The following is a 14,843-nucleotide window of genomic DNA, read 5'->3' as shown; positions in this document are numbered from 1 at the left end:
AACGGTGTTTATGGAAAACCAAGCATTGATACAAGCTTCCTTGAGCAGAATTTTTACCCTACAGTCCCTTGTGTGTTGATTTTGCAGTCATGTCTTGGTTCGTGTTCATGTTTGCTTTAGATGGCACCTCCTTTAGGCTACCAACTTGACTTCCCTTGTTGTGGCTCTGGTGGAGATTATAGCCTGCAACGTGAAAAGAAGCCTTGATCCACCAACAGCGATACAAATAGACATTCTCATTCCTGGTCAGCATATTTCCAGAGAGACACGGAAATAGAGCCGTCACAAAGGCGTCAGGATCCAGAGAAGGATGTTTCTTAATTCACATAAGGCATCTGCGGGGTTTCAAAGAACCATACGCTCCACAGATTTATAGGGCACATAATGGGAACATGAGGGTCCTATGTGTCCAGGGTCCTTTGTTCCCCTTGGGAATTTAGTACCCTGGGAACAAACCCCATATCACACTACATGTGATTTTTCTTAAAGCAGACCTAAAACTCTTGTTTTAAATGCTTGTATTTGAGTTGAGTGGGTTTGGACAGTTTGTGTGGTCATTAGAAATGCTGCCGATGACTGTTCAGCGGAATCTGATGGTTCAGCCTCCATCCTTCTGCCTACAGACAAGGGCTGGTGGTAGATTCTCTGAAATGCACAGAAATGCTGGGAAAAGGTCTGAGAAAGGTGATGCATTTGGGATCAGCCTCTGACCCGTTCTCTGACCTGAGAACTCTGTGCTGACTGGACTCTGTAGGAGGACCACTGCGACTCTTTGTGGAAAATATCACTCTCATGCATGTGGACTGTTTATTTCAATCAATGGAGAGCATTTATAGTCTGTTATTTAAAAAAAACAACTTAATATTTCAAGAATGCCTTGTTTTTTTTACTTTTAACTTAACATTTTGAAGCAATGAAAGGCTTGAAAATGTCACGACAGGACAGAACAGAACAGTGACGTAGTGGAAAACCAGCCAACGCTGCAGTTCAATTTACCAGGCTTAATAAAAAAGGTTTCCCCCTCATTAAAACACAATGTCACATCAAACAATAAATTGTATACATTGTGTACAAGTTATACCACATTAGCCGTAACATGCACGACTGAATGCAGTTTGTATATTCCAGAGATAGATATAGATAGATAGATATACTTTATTTATCCCAAGCTGGGAAATTACAGTGTAGCAGCAGCACTACACACAGAGACAATAACAACACAATTAAATAATTAAATAAAAAGAACAACCTAGGCATACTTCAAGCAATAAAATATAAAAATACAATAAAATACAATAAAATGTAATGTAAAAATAAAAATAAAGTGTCTAAAGAAGGAGTATGTATTAAGGAGTAGAATTCCAGTGCAGAATAAATATGAATATGCAGTATAAAAATGTTGGTGCTATGAAACAAATAAGGTGCAATGAACAGTGTGCATAAAATGAACAGTGTGCATAAAACGAACAGTGTGCATAAAATGTACACTGTAGAGTTAGATGTCTCTATACAAACAGTAGATGTATGATATAATACTCTGACTTCTCTTCTGTGTGTGTCTTAGGTTCCTTCTGACTGCAGTAGCACTATTGTCATCTTACTCCATTCATCTGCTGCTCAAATCCTCTGGCATTGTGGGTAAGCCTTGTGCCATGTCTTGTCTTCTTCTGTAAAGAAATAGAGCAGCTATGTATCATAGTGTACAGTTATGTTAGCAAAGATATATGAATACTTGAAAATACAACAGTTCTGCTACAACCTGTGGCCGACAGTTTAACTGGTTAAGGACCATTTCCTCAAATTTGGAAACCGTACTTCTGGCAAATGAATCTTCAAAAGGGAACAGATTTAAAGTTACAGCGTAATCATAGTCTAACTGCTTTTAACACTCACACTGTAACAGTAAGTTTACCAGTTACAGTTAAATTGTTGTTTACACGTAAGAATAATTAGTATTTGAAGGATTTGGTTTACAGTCTGCTTCTCGAATGGCCTCAGCTAATTATAAGGAGGAAAAACAAAGAATATTCTATAATCGGGTGTGCGGTAAAACAGTAGACAAACATTAAAACTGTGAAAATTACAAACGGTCTTCACCCACAAATCACAGACAGACAATCTTTTTTATTGTTTTATTTTTTCTGAAGGTGTTTTATTGTGTTGCGCAGAGGGACGTCTCAGCAAAGAGAACTGAGTTAATATTATTGATGTCATCTGTTGACAGGAATTCGAGCTTATGAGCAGCTGGGTTACAGGGCCTTCGGCACTCCTGGAAAAATGGCTGCTGGCATCGCAATCACCCTACAGAATATTGGAGGTGAGGAGCCAATAATGTGTCTGCAAATGTGTCCAGTGTTTGCAAACTCCCTGTCACAAAATATATGAACTATATACAACCACACACACAACCACATCCACTTATGTGCCTTTAAGATGGAACACGAGGATATATTGAGAGCAGAGATCAGGAGCGGTGTTGGGAACAGCAGGGCTGCTGGCAGAGTTCCTCCCACTCACTGAACAGCATGTAGAGTTGGTTGGCTGTTTCTAACCAAAGCTTTGTGGATACACAATACACTGTCATTAATTTAATTCACGAGCACAACAGATTAAATCTCTATTTCTCAAACATTGGAGGCAAGGATTACCTTCAAGCTTTTTCAGATACAGTAGGTGCAACAACTTGGATTGAGGTTGATTATCACTGACTGCTGTTATGACTGGCTCACTGATGCCAGTAACTCACTTTCCAGAACCATGGCCAGGATTTTTAGAAATATTTGGGTCTATAATTGGAACTGAAAGCTCATTTCATTGTAATTGTGCTTGAAAAATCATTGAAATTAATAATTGATTAGCAAAACAGCTGGTTAATCCCCTGTCGTTCGTTTTTTCAAACATCTTAATGCTGTTTTAACCCATAAGAACCCAGTAATCCTTAAAGGAACCTTATGGGGGATATACCACAGAACAAGTGGACACATAGAACACATTTATGATGTTTTAAAAAAAAAAAACCCTAAATGTCAAAGATCTGTGATGTGACATATACGCTACTGTAGCTGCAGAACACTGAAAAACACACTTATGTACTTGAGAAAACATACATGGTGCTAAAAAACAAAACATGCTGAAGGGAAATAAAACTATACGTCAGAGTGATATGTTTGTAACTTGTTTTATATTCATTTGTACAGGAAATTTTGTCAAAACAGGTTAAATGCAATACAGGAAACTCTTTTAACAGATTAGAATTGTTAAATGGCTTTTAACTTAGCCAAGTAACAAAAAATAAGCTTTTTGAAATTAGCTACTTTTTCACATTTCTGTTTCCAGTCACAGACACGTATTTTAGAGAAGTCACTTCCTGTAACAGTCACATGACCACCACACCAGGTGTTGAGTATATGTCACTCAGGTTGAGCACAAAGCTGAATATGGGAGAATCTAGAACATTTAAAATGTTTGTTACACCCTTGTCACTGTGGGTTCTTATGGGTTAAAGCAATACAATTCTGGCCTTTTTGTCAGCCTAAACATTGTCAGATTTAAAAAATACTGAGTTGATCTTCCTATAAAATGCCACCATGTGTCTATTCTCTTAACTTGTAGAAAGTAACCTCCACCAGATTGTTAAAACACGAGTACATGACCTCAGCGTCCTCAGTTGTAGCTACTGCTCTGTTGCTTACACAAACACAATGTGACATGGCTTCGCTGATGTGTGTTTGCTCAATATGCCAGCGTATAATCACCAAAGCATGCTCGCCCCCACACATTTTCACCTGTCCTCCGTCTCGTCTGTTCCAGCTATGTCCAGCTACCTTTACATCGTCAAATCTGAGTTACCGCTGGTGATCCAGGCTTTCCTCAAGGCAGACCCCAACTCTGAGTAAGTAATTGTCACTTAAAGTGCCTTTCAACATCAACATCCCTGTACTGCGCGTGAAAGGCACGTGCCATCCGCCTGCTGTCAAGCTCAAACACTGTGTGCAGGGTCAAGGGGCCTGGCAGACTATGTGGCCAGCGAATATTTTCCGTTTGCACCATTCATTGATTCAGTCAGTCAGTGTGGGGTGTGATGGGAATAGCAGCCTGTAATTGGTCGAGCTGCTGGGGGGGCCCGCGGTTGGGTGCTATCTGTCGTAATGTCTACATACAACACAAACCCTCAGTGCTGTCAGCTTGTCGAGGCTCTGTTCACGTCAGAGTCCTGCCACAGACTCAGTCTGCATAAGGCCAGGCAGGACTGGAGAGCACTGAAGAGGACTGAAGAGGACTCCAGCTGCCTGTTCCAATCTAAAAACAAACCAGGTGCTTAAAATGGACTGCAGCGACTGCAGATGTCCCTCTTAAAATATCTTCTGAAAGATTAAAAAAAAAAACAAAACAAAAAAACACTTAAGAAATATCAGCAACCCATCTCAACCCTCATCCTTTACATATTGGAACTAAACATCCAGACAATCTTCCATTTCAATGCAACAATCAGCACAATTTGTGCAGCAACCACACTTAATGTCCTTGTTAGAGCCATTTTGTACATTGTAGAGAAGCTGATAAATAATTCAGATTTGTATTTCATAACTTCATAGTTCTTTATTGAGGTTGTAGGAATGCCTATTGGTTCGTAGGAATTGCACTCTTCTTATTGGCTGAGATGTGTGTAACGTCATAATTGCTTACTTTGCTTTAATTAGGATTATGGAGACGAGGAGAGCACACTAGTTTTTGACCGTGCTCATAATTATTATTATTTTGGATTGCTGCAGTTTATTGTTTGTAATGCTCAAACGAAAGGTTTTCAATAAACCATAAGAAAGAAACTGTGGGATTTTTTCGGCTTAAGACACGCGTCAACTACATCCTCACGCTCTATAATTGAAGTGTGCGTTTTAAGTAAAACTAGACGGAGCCACACTAACAGTCCTCTTAATGAAGCCTCTGGCCTGCCGTGTCTCTTTAGCGTCTGTAGAGTCTATCGTGCTTTTCCATTTTTATGCCATGCCCTTTAGAAACCTCTCACATCTAAGCCTTCTGAAGGGCACGTCATTACCCTTTATCATTGATTAATTTTGGAGGGGGATAAACTTATACTGTTTGTGTGTATTTATGTCAGGGTCAGAGGCTTAGCTACAAAACTGGAAACTGGCGAATGAAGTACTATGAATCTCACTCTTTCTGTGTCTCGCCCACACACACACACACACACACACAAATGACAGCAGCAGGTGGCGTAACATGGGTGCCAAATTCCGGGGCCGAGCATAAGGACAGGTCAGCTCAGGGCCGGCACTCAGCAACCGAGACATACACTGTTCATTTCTACTCAGTGGCTCCCGCTGTTTGGATGGGTGGCGTCAGGAGAACAGGGTGGTATGAGGAGCGGGGGGCGAGGCTCGGTGTTTGCATGGTCACACGAGGAGAAGGTCAGATATTTGGAAGCAGCAAGAATTCACCCTGAGCTTCTTGCTGTCTCGTTGGGAGAGACTCCATAGAGACTTGTGCCTGGTTGACACTTGATTTGTGACGCTAATACCAATACCAACATTTTAGAATTTAAAAAAAAGAAGAAAAAAAATGTATAGGCTTTTTGGTAACACTTTACAATAACCAACTAAATGCTGTTTATAGATGGTTTATAGACCAATTATTCACCATTTACAAAATGCTATACATATTTAATCTTTAAATGTTTTCAACCAATTCCTTAAAGGTATATGAATCATTTCAAAATCATTAACATACTTAATTTGGTGTTAAAATGTTAAAATGAATGCAACTAAAATGATTAATAAACTATTAATTACAATTTATTGGTTTGTTAATGGTAGAAACGTACATTAATATACCATCTATTTGTCTTGATGTAGTTAGTTAAACATTAATAAATTATGTATTTACCATTCTAAATGGCCTATATACGGTTTATAAATGATGATTAAACATTAATAAACTATCTGTTCACCATTTATAAATGATGGTTATTGTAAAGTGTTACCGGCTTTTTTTTTTTTTCCCTTTTTCATAAACACATAGTACAATGGAATCCCTTACATTTAGATACATCAGAATTGTGACCAAAATATGTGGTAAATATTGGAAATTTTTACTGTTTACTTTGTGGAAATAAATGTAAAATAGAACAGGACAAAACTAAACCTGTCAGTGATCTCTGGTAGTGCAACGTTTTGTTACTTATCAGTACATCTTGAGGTTTCAAAACTTTCCATAAACCAATGGGTGATGTCAAAGTGTCTACATCTACTTCTTTCAAACAGTCTGTGGTCAACACATAATATACAGTACAGGCCAAAGGTTTGGACACACACCTTCTCATTCAATGCATTTTCTTTATTTTCATGACTATTTACATTGTAGATTCTCACTGAATGCATCAAAACTATGAATAAACACATATGGAATTATGTACTTAGCAAAAAAGTGTGAAATAACTGAAAACATGTCTTGTATTTTAGATTCCTCAAAGTAACCACCCTTTGCTTACTAGAATATAAGACTGGTTTTCAGTTATTTCCCACTTTTTTGTTAAGTACATAATTCCATATGTGTTCATTAATAGTTCTGATGAATCTACAATGTCAATAGTCATGAAAATAAAGGAAACGCATTGAATGAGAAGGTGTGTCCAAACTTTTGGCCTGTACTGTATGTGCTAATATTTTACTTAATAAGAGATAAGATAAGATAAGATAAGATAAAACTTTATTTATTCCGCAGTTGGGAAACAGTCGTCACAGCAGCTCAAGATACAGATAGGAAAGTTTACCAAGATGTAAAGACAGAATAAAAAAATAAAAAAATACATGATCACTTATTGCAAATAGTCTCATTTATGCATTAACACACCTTTCCAAGCAAAATGCTCAAATGTATGACTCCCACTTTGCTCAGGAAGGCTTTTAAAGTCACCTGCATTTGCCCTCAGTGACTTAGAACTTGACTTGGATTTGTTCCGACTACTGACGTTTCCTAAGTAGCTCTGCAGTCACAGCAGCTCCATTTCATCTCACATGTGGAAGCTCATCGTCTAAAATGACCTACTGGTCAAAAGTCCAAAGAGTACATGACCTATGATACGTTTGACTTCCCCTGCTTTCAAGGGACTCCTACAGACAGACAGAAGGACACACACACACGTTGACATATTTCACTTTTGGGGTTACTTAATACACTTTTATTCATTTCCAGGAGACTTAACATAACCCTAGGGAACCGAGAGTGAGAGAAAGAGGGAGAGCTCTTCTCATAGATTACTGTATGCTCAGGCTATTGCAGACAGCTGATCTGACTGTCGTGTCTCGTTCACAAGGTTAAGAATAACAGGATTATCAGCTTTAAAATAGCTGAAGCATACAAAGACTCTTCTATACACAGGATTTAGGAGACAGCCGTCTTTAATGGCTTGACAATCATTTATGTAAGCTTCCTGTTGCTGGTGCTCATTTCTGGTCTATAGCTACTAATGTTGGAGATTTTCCATCTCTGATTGTCATGATTATACATGTTTTCTTAGCTGAGACACACAAGGATAGTTGAGTTTTATTAAATAAACTAATAGTTACTTACCTCAAGGACTGAAACACATCCATTCACTAAGAAAACCCCACATACCATCTGTTTACTTTAAATCAGGGATGGACTGGAGGCCCGGGGGCCACATACAACTAAGTACAACTACCTGCATTTGAGCATGAAATCTTAAAAGTGCAGTGTAAAAATGCACAAAATTACTTCTTGCAATTAATGTTGGTCTGCTGTTCTTGCACTAAAAAAAAGAAATCACAGTAAGTGGTTATTTTTTATTTGCTTCAAACCTTTCGTATTCCTATTTATACTGTTATACATGCATTTGAGCATGAAATATGTTAAGTTACTGCACTGTAAACATATTTAAAATTGCAGTTTCATCATATCTGGTTAAGTGCACGGTCCTATATGTGGCCCTGTGGTAGTGTCCATGAAAAATTGTGGCCCCCTGCAGCATTTAAGTTGCCCATCCCTGCTTTAAATAATCATGTTGGGACTACAAGCTGGTGGAATATCTAATGTTCTTTCTATTTTACAAGACATGTGCATGTGTGTTTAAAACACATGGACATGTCGTGCATGCTTTTTTAGGTAATGTGAGGGTGTTAGCTTAGTGACAGGCATTCACAGGATGTTAGTTTAATGGGAGGAAGTTTGTTGCTCACATATAGCAGATGATGATGCAGCAGCATGGCTGTCCTATCAGATTGAAGCTGAAGAAGGCTAAGATTGGATATGTCATTCCATCCCTACATGTTTTTTGGGACTTGATCCAAAGATGTTAAATCAGCAATGCCTTCAAGGTGGAAACTATTCTTGGGTATCATGGTATGGGGTGAGTAATAGAGATGTGTGTGAGGGGAAGATAAGAAATAAATAAAGGATGGACAGAGATGCCAGTGTTTTGAAGGAGCTCGCGCGGTATTTGGTACAATTTACTGACGCCTTCAGTGGTGTGCTGTTTAGGCTCCACTGTATATTTCTTTTCTGGGACTGTTCACAGTCGCATAAATCATCACAGTTACATAACAGCCAGTCCAGTACTTCTGTCAAGAGCAACATAAGCAGACACGTTTTTTCCACAACCAAGAAGCCAATGATGTTCCCAGCAGGTTGCTGTTGCAAAATGCAGCACATCAACCATTTAGACCTGTTGATTTCTAACAACTGAGTGTTGATCTCAGACTATGACACACAGTTTCACTAAATGTGTAAATTGTGTAACACTTTTCCCAATGTATTTTTGTCTCTGTCTCTCTCTGTGTGTGTACTGTGTCTCCGTGCCAATGTTTGAAATGTTGAGCTCACCAAAGTCAACTTTACTTTTCTCCAAACAGTCTGTGGTACTTGAATGGAAACTACCTGGTCATAATGGTCTCTGCCAGTATCATCCTGCCCCTGGCTTTAATGAAACAGCTCGGTGAGTAGAATTAGTTCAGATGGATCTGGTCTGGTCTGAGACATTTGTGTCAACTATAAAGACATATATTAGTCTATTGCAACTGGTGTGAATGAGTCACATCATCAGACTTAAACTCAACCTCTGTTGCAAAGCCTATAACAACGTTTAGATCCTTAATCTGTAGTTGGCTTTACTTTTTTAAGCATTACATTATATTATCGAGCTCCAGCCATCGATGTCATGCAATTACATTAAACAGTCGAAATCAAAACACCGCCATTTTGGCAGGAAAATGGGAGCGTTGCTTGACAACTGACTGCTGGCAGTTATTCTCTTTCCTTACTGCATTTATACAGATTGAACATAATAACTCACATTTTTTAAGAACACTCTTCTTGAATAACTCATGGATAAGAAAAAATGTATGACTCTTGCAGAATTACTGCTGTTCAAAATAAAGGTATAGGCTAAGTTCGTGTATGAGGTGGTGTCTTTGGAAATGTAATCAAACAATGACAATGTTGACAGACTAAAATAAGCTAAATTGGCTAAGTTTTATGCTGTCTGACCACACATTGCTTATGTTAACGTTCACTGAAATGATATTTACCCTTCAGTGAAGACAAACGGACTCAAAAGCTGAATATTCGTCACAAATCCATATTTAGTCCGTGAACACCCCTGCAGGCTTTTGTAGGCTTTAAGGCTCTACAGAGCAGGACGAGCGAAAGGTGATCAGGTAACTGTAGATGTCTGGATACAGTAGATCTGGAGCCGTTTCAGCTGTTTCAGTAATGTGAAAATTACCCTGGGGGCATATAAGGGTCAGTAATGTTTAATGTATCAAATTTTGCAATATCGTCTTCAATGTCATTGGTATTAAAAAGAGCAGTGAACTCTGGCAGCTTGAAATTGATGCTTGGGGCATTCATTTTCACTCGACTTTCCCTGCCAACATGGCGATGTAAACAAAAAGAGTCAGGTGATCCCCGAAGCTCTAAACTGTATGTTTACTTTTTTCCCCCTGCAAAACACTTTCTTTCTTGTCAAATAAGTTTATGATTTTTTTTTTTTTTAACTTTTAGCAACTTAGACATTTTGGAGGAGCTGTTACCTTGGAGAAAAATACCTGTTAAATTGGAGAAAGACTTGAAAACTTGCAATACCATTAACTTATTCAAAATATTACTTAAAAATAGGTTAGAGTAATGAGTAATAAGCTTCTTTCTTTTCTCTCTTTTGTGACTGCTTATTTCTTTTGTTGATAAATAACAGATTGTACATTTATAAATTTTAAATTTACTTGAGTTGTAACAGGGTAGGCGTAATAAGCTATGCTTCAGCCTACGCCTTTTCGGTCCAAATGTCTATTATCAATTTCCTCTCTCTTTTTACACGTTGTTTACTTTGATCAATGTTTTGTTTTTGTTTTTTCTGGTTTGTTTTGATGACATGTATTGACCGAAATAAACAGATACGAAATGAAATACGAAACGAAACCTTAAAGTCAAGCAATTAGTGCATCTCTTTACCACGTTACAGGCAGTGGAAACAGTAGGTGACCAATTAGACGTAATTTTCCCTGAGTTGATGCCCCCCTCTCTTCCAGTCTGAGCTATTCATTAATAAATGAAATAAACATGATCTTTCTGGTCTCATAGTGGTGTGAGGTCATTCTGAAGAGGGCAAGCCTCATTAGAACAGTAGGAAGCCTTCTGACTGTGAGCTTTGTGAAGCTCTTGTGTAATTAATACAGTTTACAGTCGTCCCAAACAACAGGTGAAGGCCACAAGGTTCAGGAGCCGTAACCTTGACTGTCACTTTCTCTTTATTTTCAGGTTACCTCGGCTATACCAGTGGATTTTCTCTCAGCTGCATGGTGTTCTTCCTCTCTGCGGTAAGTTGCTCCAGCTCAAATACTCTCACATCATCACAGCAACTCTTCACAACGAGGCTCATTTGTTCTGGCATGTCGTCTTGGCACACATGTTACTCACTTTCCCACCCTCGGCTCTTTCCCACCCTTGTCTCTATTTTCAGTGGCATGTGGCTATGTTTGATAAGGCGGATATAAGAGCTGCTTAATATACATCAAAGGTTGAGAGTGAAACCTGAGTACTTAGAGTCGGAGGCACTAATCTCATGTGAAATCACTTTGTTTCTTTGCTTAAGGTCTTCTTTTTTTTTTTTTTTACTGGTATTTAAAGTCATAGAAAATTAAATGACATACAGTTACAGAAACAGTTGGTAGACAGTGTACCGTTGGGTTTCATAAGCACTTTCATGTTCATATAAATAAATTCAATATGATACAAATCGTGAGACATAAAAAATGAAATTAAATACATGGTTGCCCATAAAGTTGGAATAAAATATTTTTTTTTACCTCTTTCCATGAAAAGATTGTGACAATGTGATTTATTCTTGACAGATGAAGTGTATATCGTCTCAAAACTTTATTTATAAATCTCTTCTAAACATATTACAATGGAATTGAAACCACAATTAACAGATGATTGTGTCTGAAAACAAAATTATTCCAACTTTATGGGCAACCTTATGAATAAAATTAAAACATACAATATCCGAAGAAAATAAGTCTGATAAAAAAATAGATATTAAATAAGTATAAGTATAATAAGTATGATAATAAAGAAAAAAACAATAAAATTTAAAATTTAAAAATATATAAAAAAATGAAATATATAATGTAGCAGTTCAAAACTACAGTGAGTATCAGCGGCATCCAATTTTTTCTATATAGATTAAAAATGGTTGCCATATAGCAACTCTCCAATGTCAAATGATGTATATGGTTTTTAATAAAAGTTTGGAGGAAATACTTCATTTGAAATTACTTTTTTTGTGAGACATTTTTCATTGGTATTTGAACAAAATCGTATAGGGATAGGGTTACAAACTGATACAAATTATTAGGTTACAAATTGTCTGCAAAGATCAAAAATAAGTTGGATGTACACTACCGGTCAAAAGTTTTAGAACACCCCAATTTTTCCAGTTTTTTTATTGAAATTCAAGCAGTTCAAGTCAAATGAACAGCTTGAAAGGGCACAAAGGTAAGTGGTGAACTGCCAGAGGTAAATAAAAAAAGGTAAGGTTAACCAAAACTGAAAAATAATGTACATTTCAGAATTATACAAGTAGGCCTTTTTCAGTGAGAAAAGAAATGGGTTAACAACTAAACTCTATGGAGTCTTGGGCTATTTGGTCCATTTTTTGAATTCTTTTCATGTCTTTGTAAGTCATTTTGTGTCTTTTTTTGGTCATTTTGTGTCTTTTTTTAGTCCTATAGTCCAACATAAAATGTGATTTTGAATCTTTTTTTTTTACTTTCAAAACACTATCATGCTCAATAAAGAATTTTAAATGTTGCAAATGTGCATTCATTTCAGAGTACACTGAGACATTAAACTGCATCATTTTCAATTAAATTCTGGAAAAGTTGGTGTGTTCTAAAACTTTTGACCAGTAGTGTATATAATCACAAAGGTTCATGAAAGACAAAACCAAAAGATATAAACAAAATAGAGCAAACAAGAACGAAAATACTCTTTTTTTGGGTGCGACAGTGGTTGTTAGGAGCCCTTGTTGACTGACTCGGACACAACCGAGACACTTCATGCTTTTTCTTTGACTCAAACTGTTCTTTTGTCCTTTTTTTCCTCTCTCTGCAGGTCACCTATAAGAAGTTTCAGATTCCCTGCCCGTTTGAGGACTATGCAGCCAACAGTACTGCGGTCCATCCCAGCCTGAACGTCTCGAGCCACGGCCACGAGTACAGCAACGGGTTGGTTCATGAGGACGATGACGCCCACTGCTCCCCACGTCTGTTCACCATCAACTCACAGGTAGGCGGCTGAGGTGGAAAAACAGCCGGCTAGCTTATCTGGGTTGGAAAATTTAGGCCACAAATGTTGATGTTGACGTCTGTTCTCACACTTATTTTGGAAGGCTCACAGCTAATCATAGCCAGTCACGTGTTAATGTGTTCTTCACAGACAGCGTACACTATTCCCATCTTGGCTTTCGCCTTTGTGTGCCACCCTGAGGTCCTCCCCATCTACACCGAGCTCCGCAAGTGAGTTACCACTCTGTAACCTGCAAATATTTTGCACCTCATTGCCGAATGTGGCATTCAGACAACTTTCAACCCTCTGATTTCAGTCCAACAAAGAAGAAGATGCAGAAGGTGTCCAACATCTCCATCTTAGTCATGTACACCATGTACTTCCTGGCAGCTCTCTTTGGCTACCTGACCTTTTATGGTGAGAACTGTTGTCTTTGTCTGTTTTTGTGTCCAATTTGTGTTCATATTTTCAGTGGGAAAACAATAAAAATGCATTGATGGATATTTCTTATCATACTATGGCCTGGGTGAATACTCAGCTCTGATTGGCTGCACAGTGGCTGCAGGGTCATTCCTGACAATGGACACCTACTAAAGTTGTTCCCATTAAACTGTCACTGTTCACCGTTCTAAATAAATGTGTTGACTCGTAGCAACCAAAGCAACAGGGAAGCAGTCATAGCTGACATTTACAATTTAATGCAATTATTTTCACACACAGAAACAAAAGGAACGCTTCCGCAGGTCATTCTTTCCAGCTGCCATAAGACTGTACAACACCAACACAACCTGAACATTTTTGCATATAATCTGCGCATTTCTCCACTTAAATTTGCACTAAGTTGTGTATAGTATATTATTATTATTGTATATTTGTATATTGTTAAATGTCTTTTGTTAGATTGTTTATTTTTTATCTTTATCTTAAAAATTGTGTGAAACTTTGCGGCTGTAACAAAGAAATTTCCCCACTGTGGGATTAATAAAGTCAAATCTGAATCTGAATCTGAATCTGAACTTCCCACCGGTGACTGTATTTGAGGAAACATTGTTATTTCATCTGAATTGAGGAATGGACAGGGTTGAACATTGTGATGAGAGAATACAGTTTTCTATTAAATACAAAAATTAAAAATATTTTTTTTTCAATGAAAAATGAAGTTTAAAAAAATGATATATTCTATGGTAAACTATAATATATCCTCACATTTTCAGAGGAAAATGTCATCTTTTTCTTTAAAAATATTCGGTAACACTTTACAAAAACCATCTAAGTGATGTTTATAGATGTTTATAAACCAATTATTAACCATTTACATACATATTTAATCGTTAAATGTTTTAAACCAATTTCTTCAAGGTATATGAATGATTTCAAAATCATTAACGTACTTAATATGGTGTTAAAAATGTTAAAATGAGTGCAAAACTATTAATAAACTAATAATTATAATGTCATTGTTAATGGAAAAATAACTATCAACTGACATTAATATACCATCTATTTGGCCTTTATGAATTATAGTTCAACATGAATACATTTTCTATTTACCATTATAAATGGCCTATAAACGGTTTATAAATGATGATTAAACATTAATAAACTATCTGTTTACCATTCATAAAAGATGGTTATTGGAAAGTGTTACCAAATATTCTAATCTCTGGCTTCAATTAGCTGTATATTGTTTAGTGATATAATGATATGCAGTGTTGATGGTTAGTATTTTTCTGTATTGCAGCCTTTGCTTCTCCACCACATGGAGTCCTTGCTCCCTCTTGTGGTGACAATGTGTTCTCCAGTGCTGGAAGCCATCATAACTGAAGGATGTTCACTTTATCAATAAGATATTTTTCTACATATCCACATATTTTTTTTCAATTATTTTGCACAGACAATGTGGAGCCTGAACTGCTGCACACTTACAGCCGGATTGATCCTTACGACACTCTGATCCTGTGTGTGCGAGTGGCCGTCCTCACAGCCGTGACGCTGACCGTCCCTATTGTGTTGTTCCCTGT

General features: G+C 37.3%; 1 protein-coding gene across 2 annotated transcripts in view; it reads left to right on the top strand.

Moving 5' to 3' along the window:
• Nucleotides 1-14,843, top strand: part of slc38a3b (solute carrier family 38 member 3b) — a 38,872-nt gene that overhangs the window by 19,127 nt on the left and 4,902 nt on the right. For both annotated transcript variants that reach the window (XM_059329348.1, XM_059329347.1), the window contains 9 exons: nt 1,565-1,638; nt 2,225-2,317; nt 3,811-3,892; nt 8,889-8,971; nt 10,792-10,850; nt 12,649-12,822; nt 12,973-13,052; nt 13,139-13,239; nt 14,717-14,841. In XM_059329348.1, coding sequence (XP_059185331.1) covers nt 1,565-1,638; nt 2,225-2,317; nt 3,811-3,892; nt 8,889-8,971; nt 10,792-10,850; nt 12,649-12,822; nt 12,973-13,052; nt 13,139-13,239; nt 14,717-14,841 — 871 coding nt within the window. The remainder of the gene's footprint in view (nt 1-1,564; nt 1,639-2,224; nt 2,318-3,810; nt 3,893-8,888; nt 8,972-10,791; nt 10,851-12,648; nt 12,823-12,972; nt 13,053-13,138; nt 13,240-14,716; nt 14,842-14,843) is intronic.

The sequence above is a fragment of the Centropristis striata genome, chromosome 3 (assembly GCF_030273125.1).
Source record: "Centropristis striata isolate RG_2023a ecotype Rhode Island chromosome 3, C.striata_1.0, whole genome shotgun sequence".
Lineage (NCBI taxonomy): Eukaryota > Metazoa > Chordata > Actinopteri > Perciformes > Serranidae > Centropristis > Centropristis striata.
This window is presented reverse-complemented; position numbering and strand designations above follow the sequence as displayed.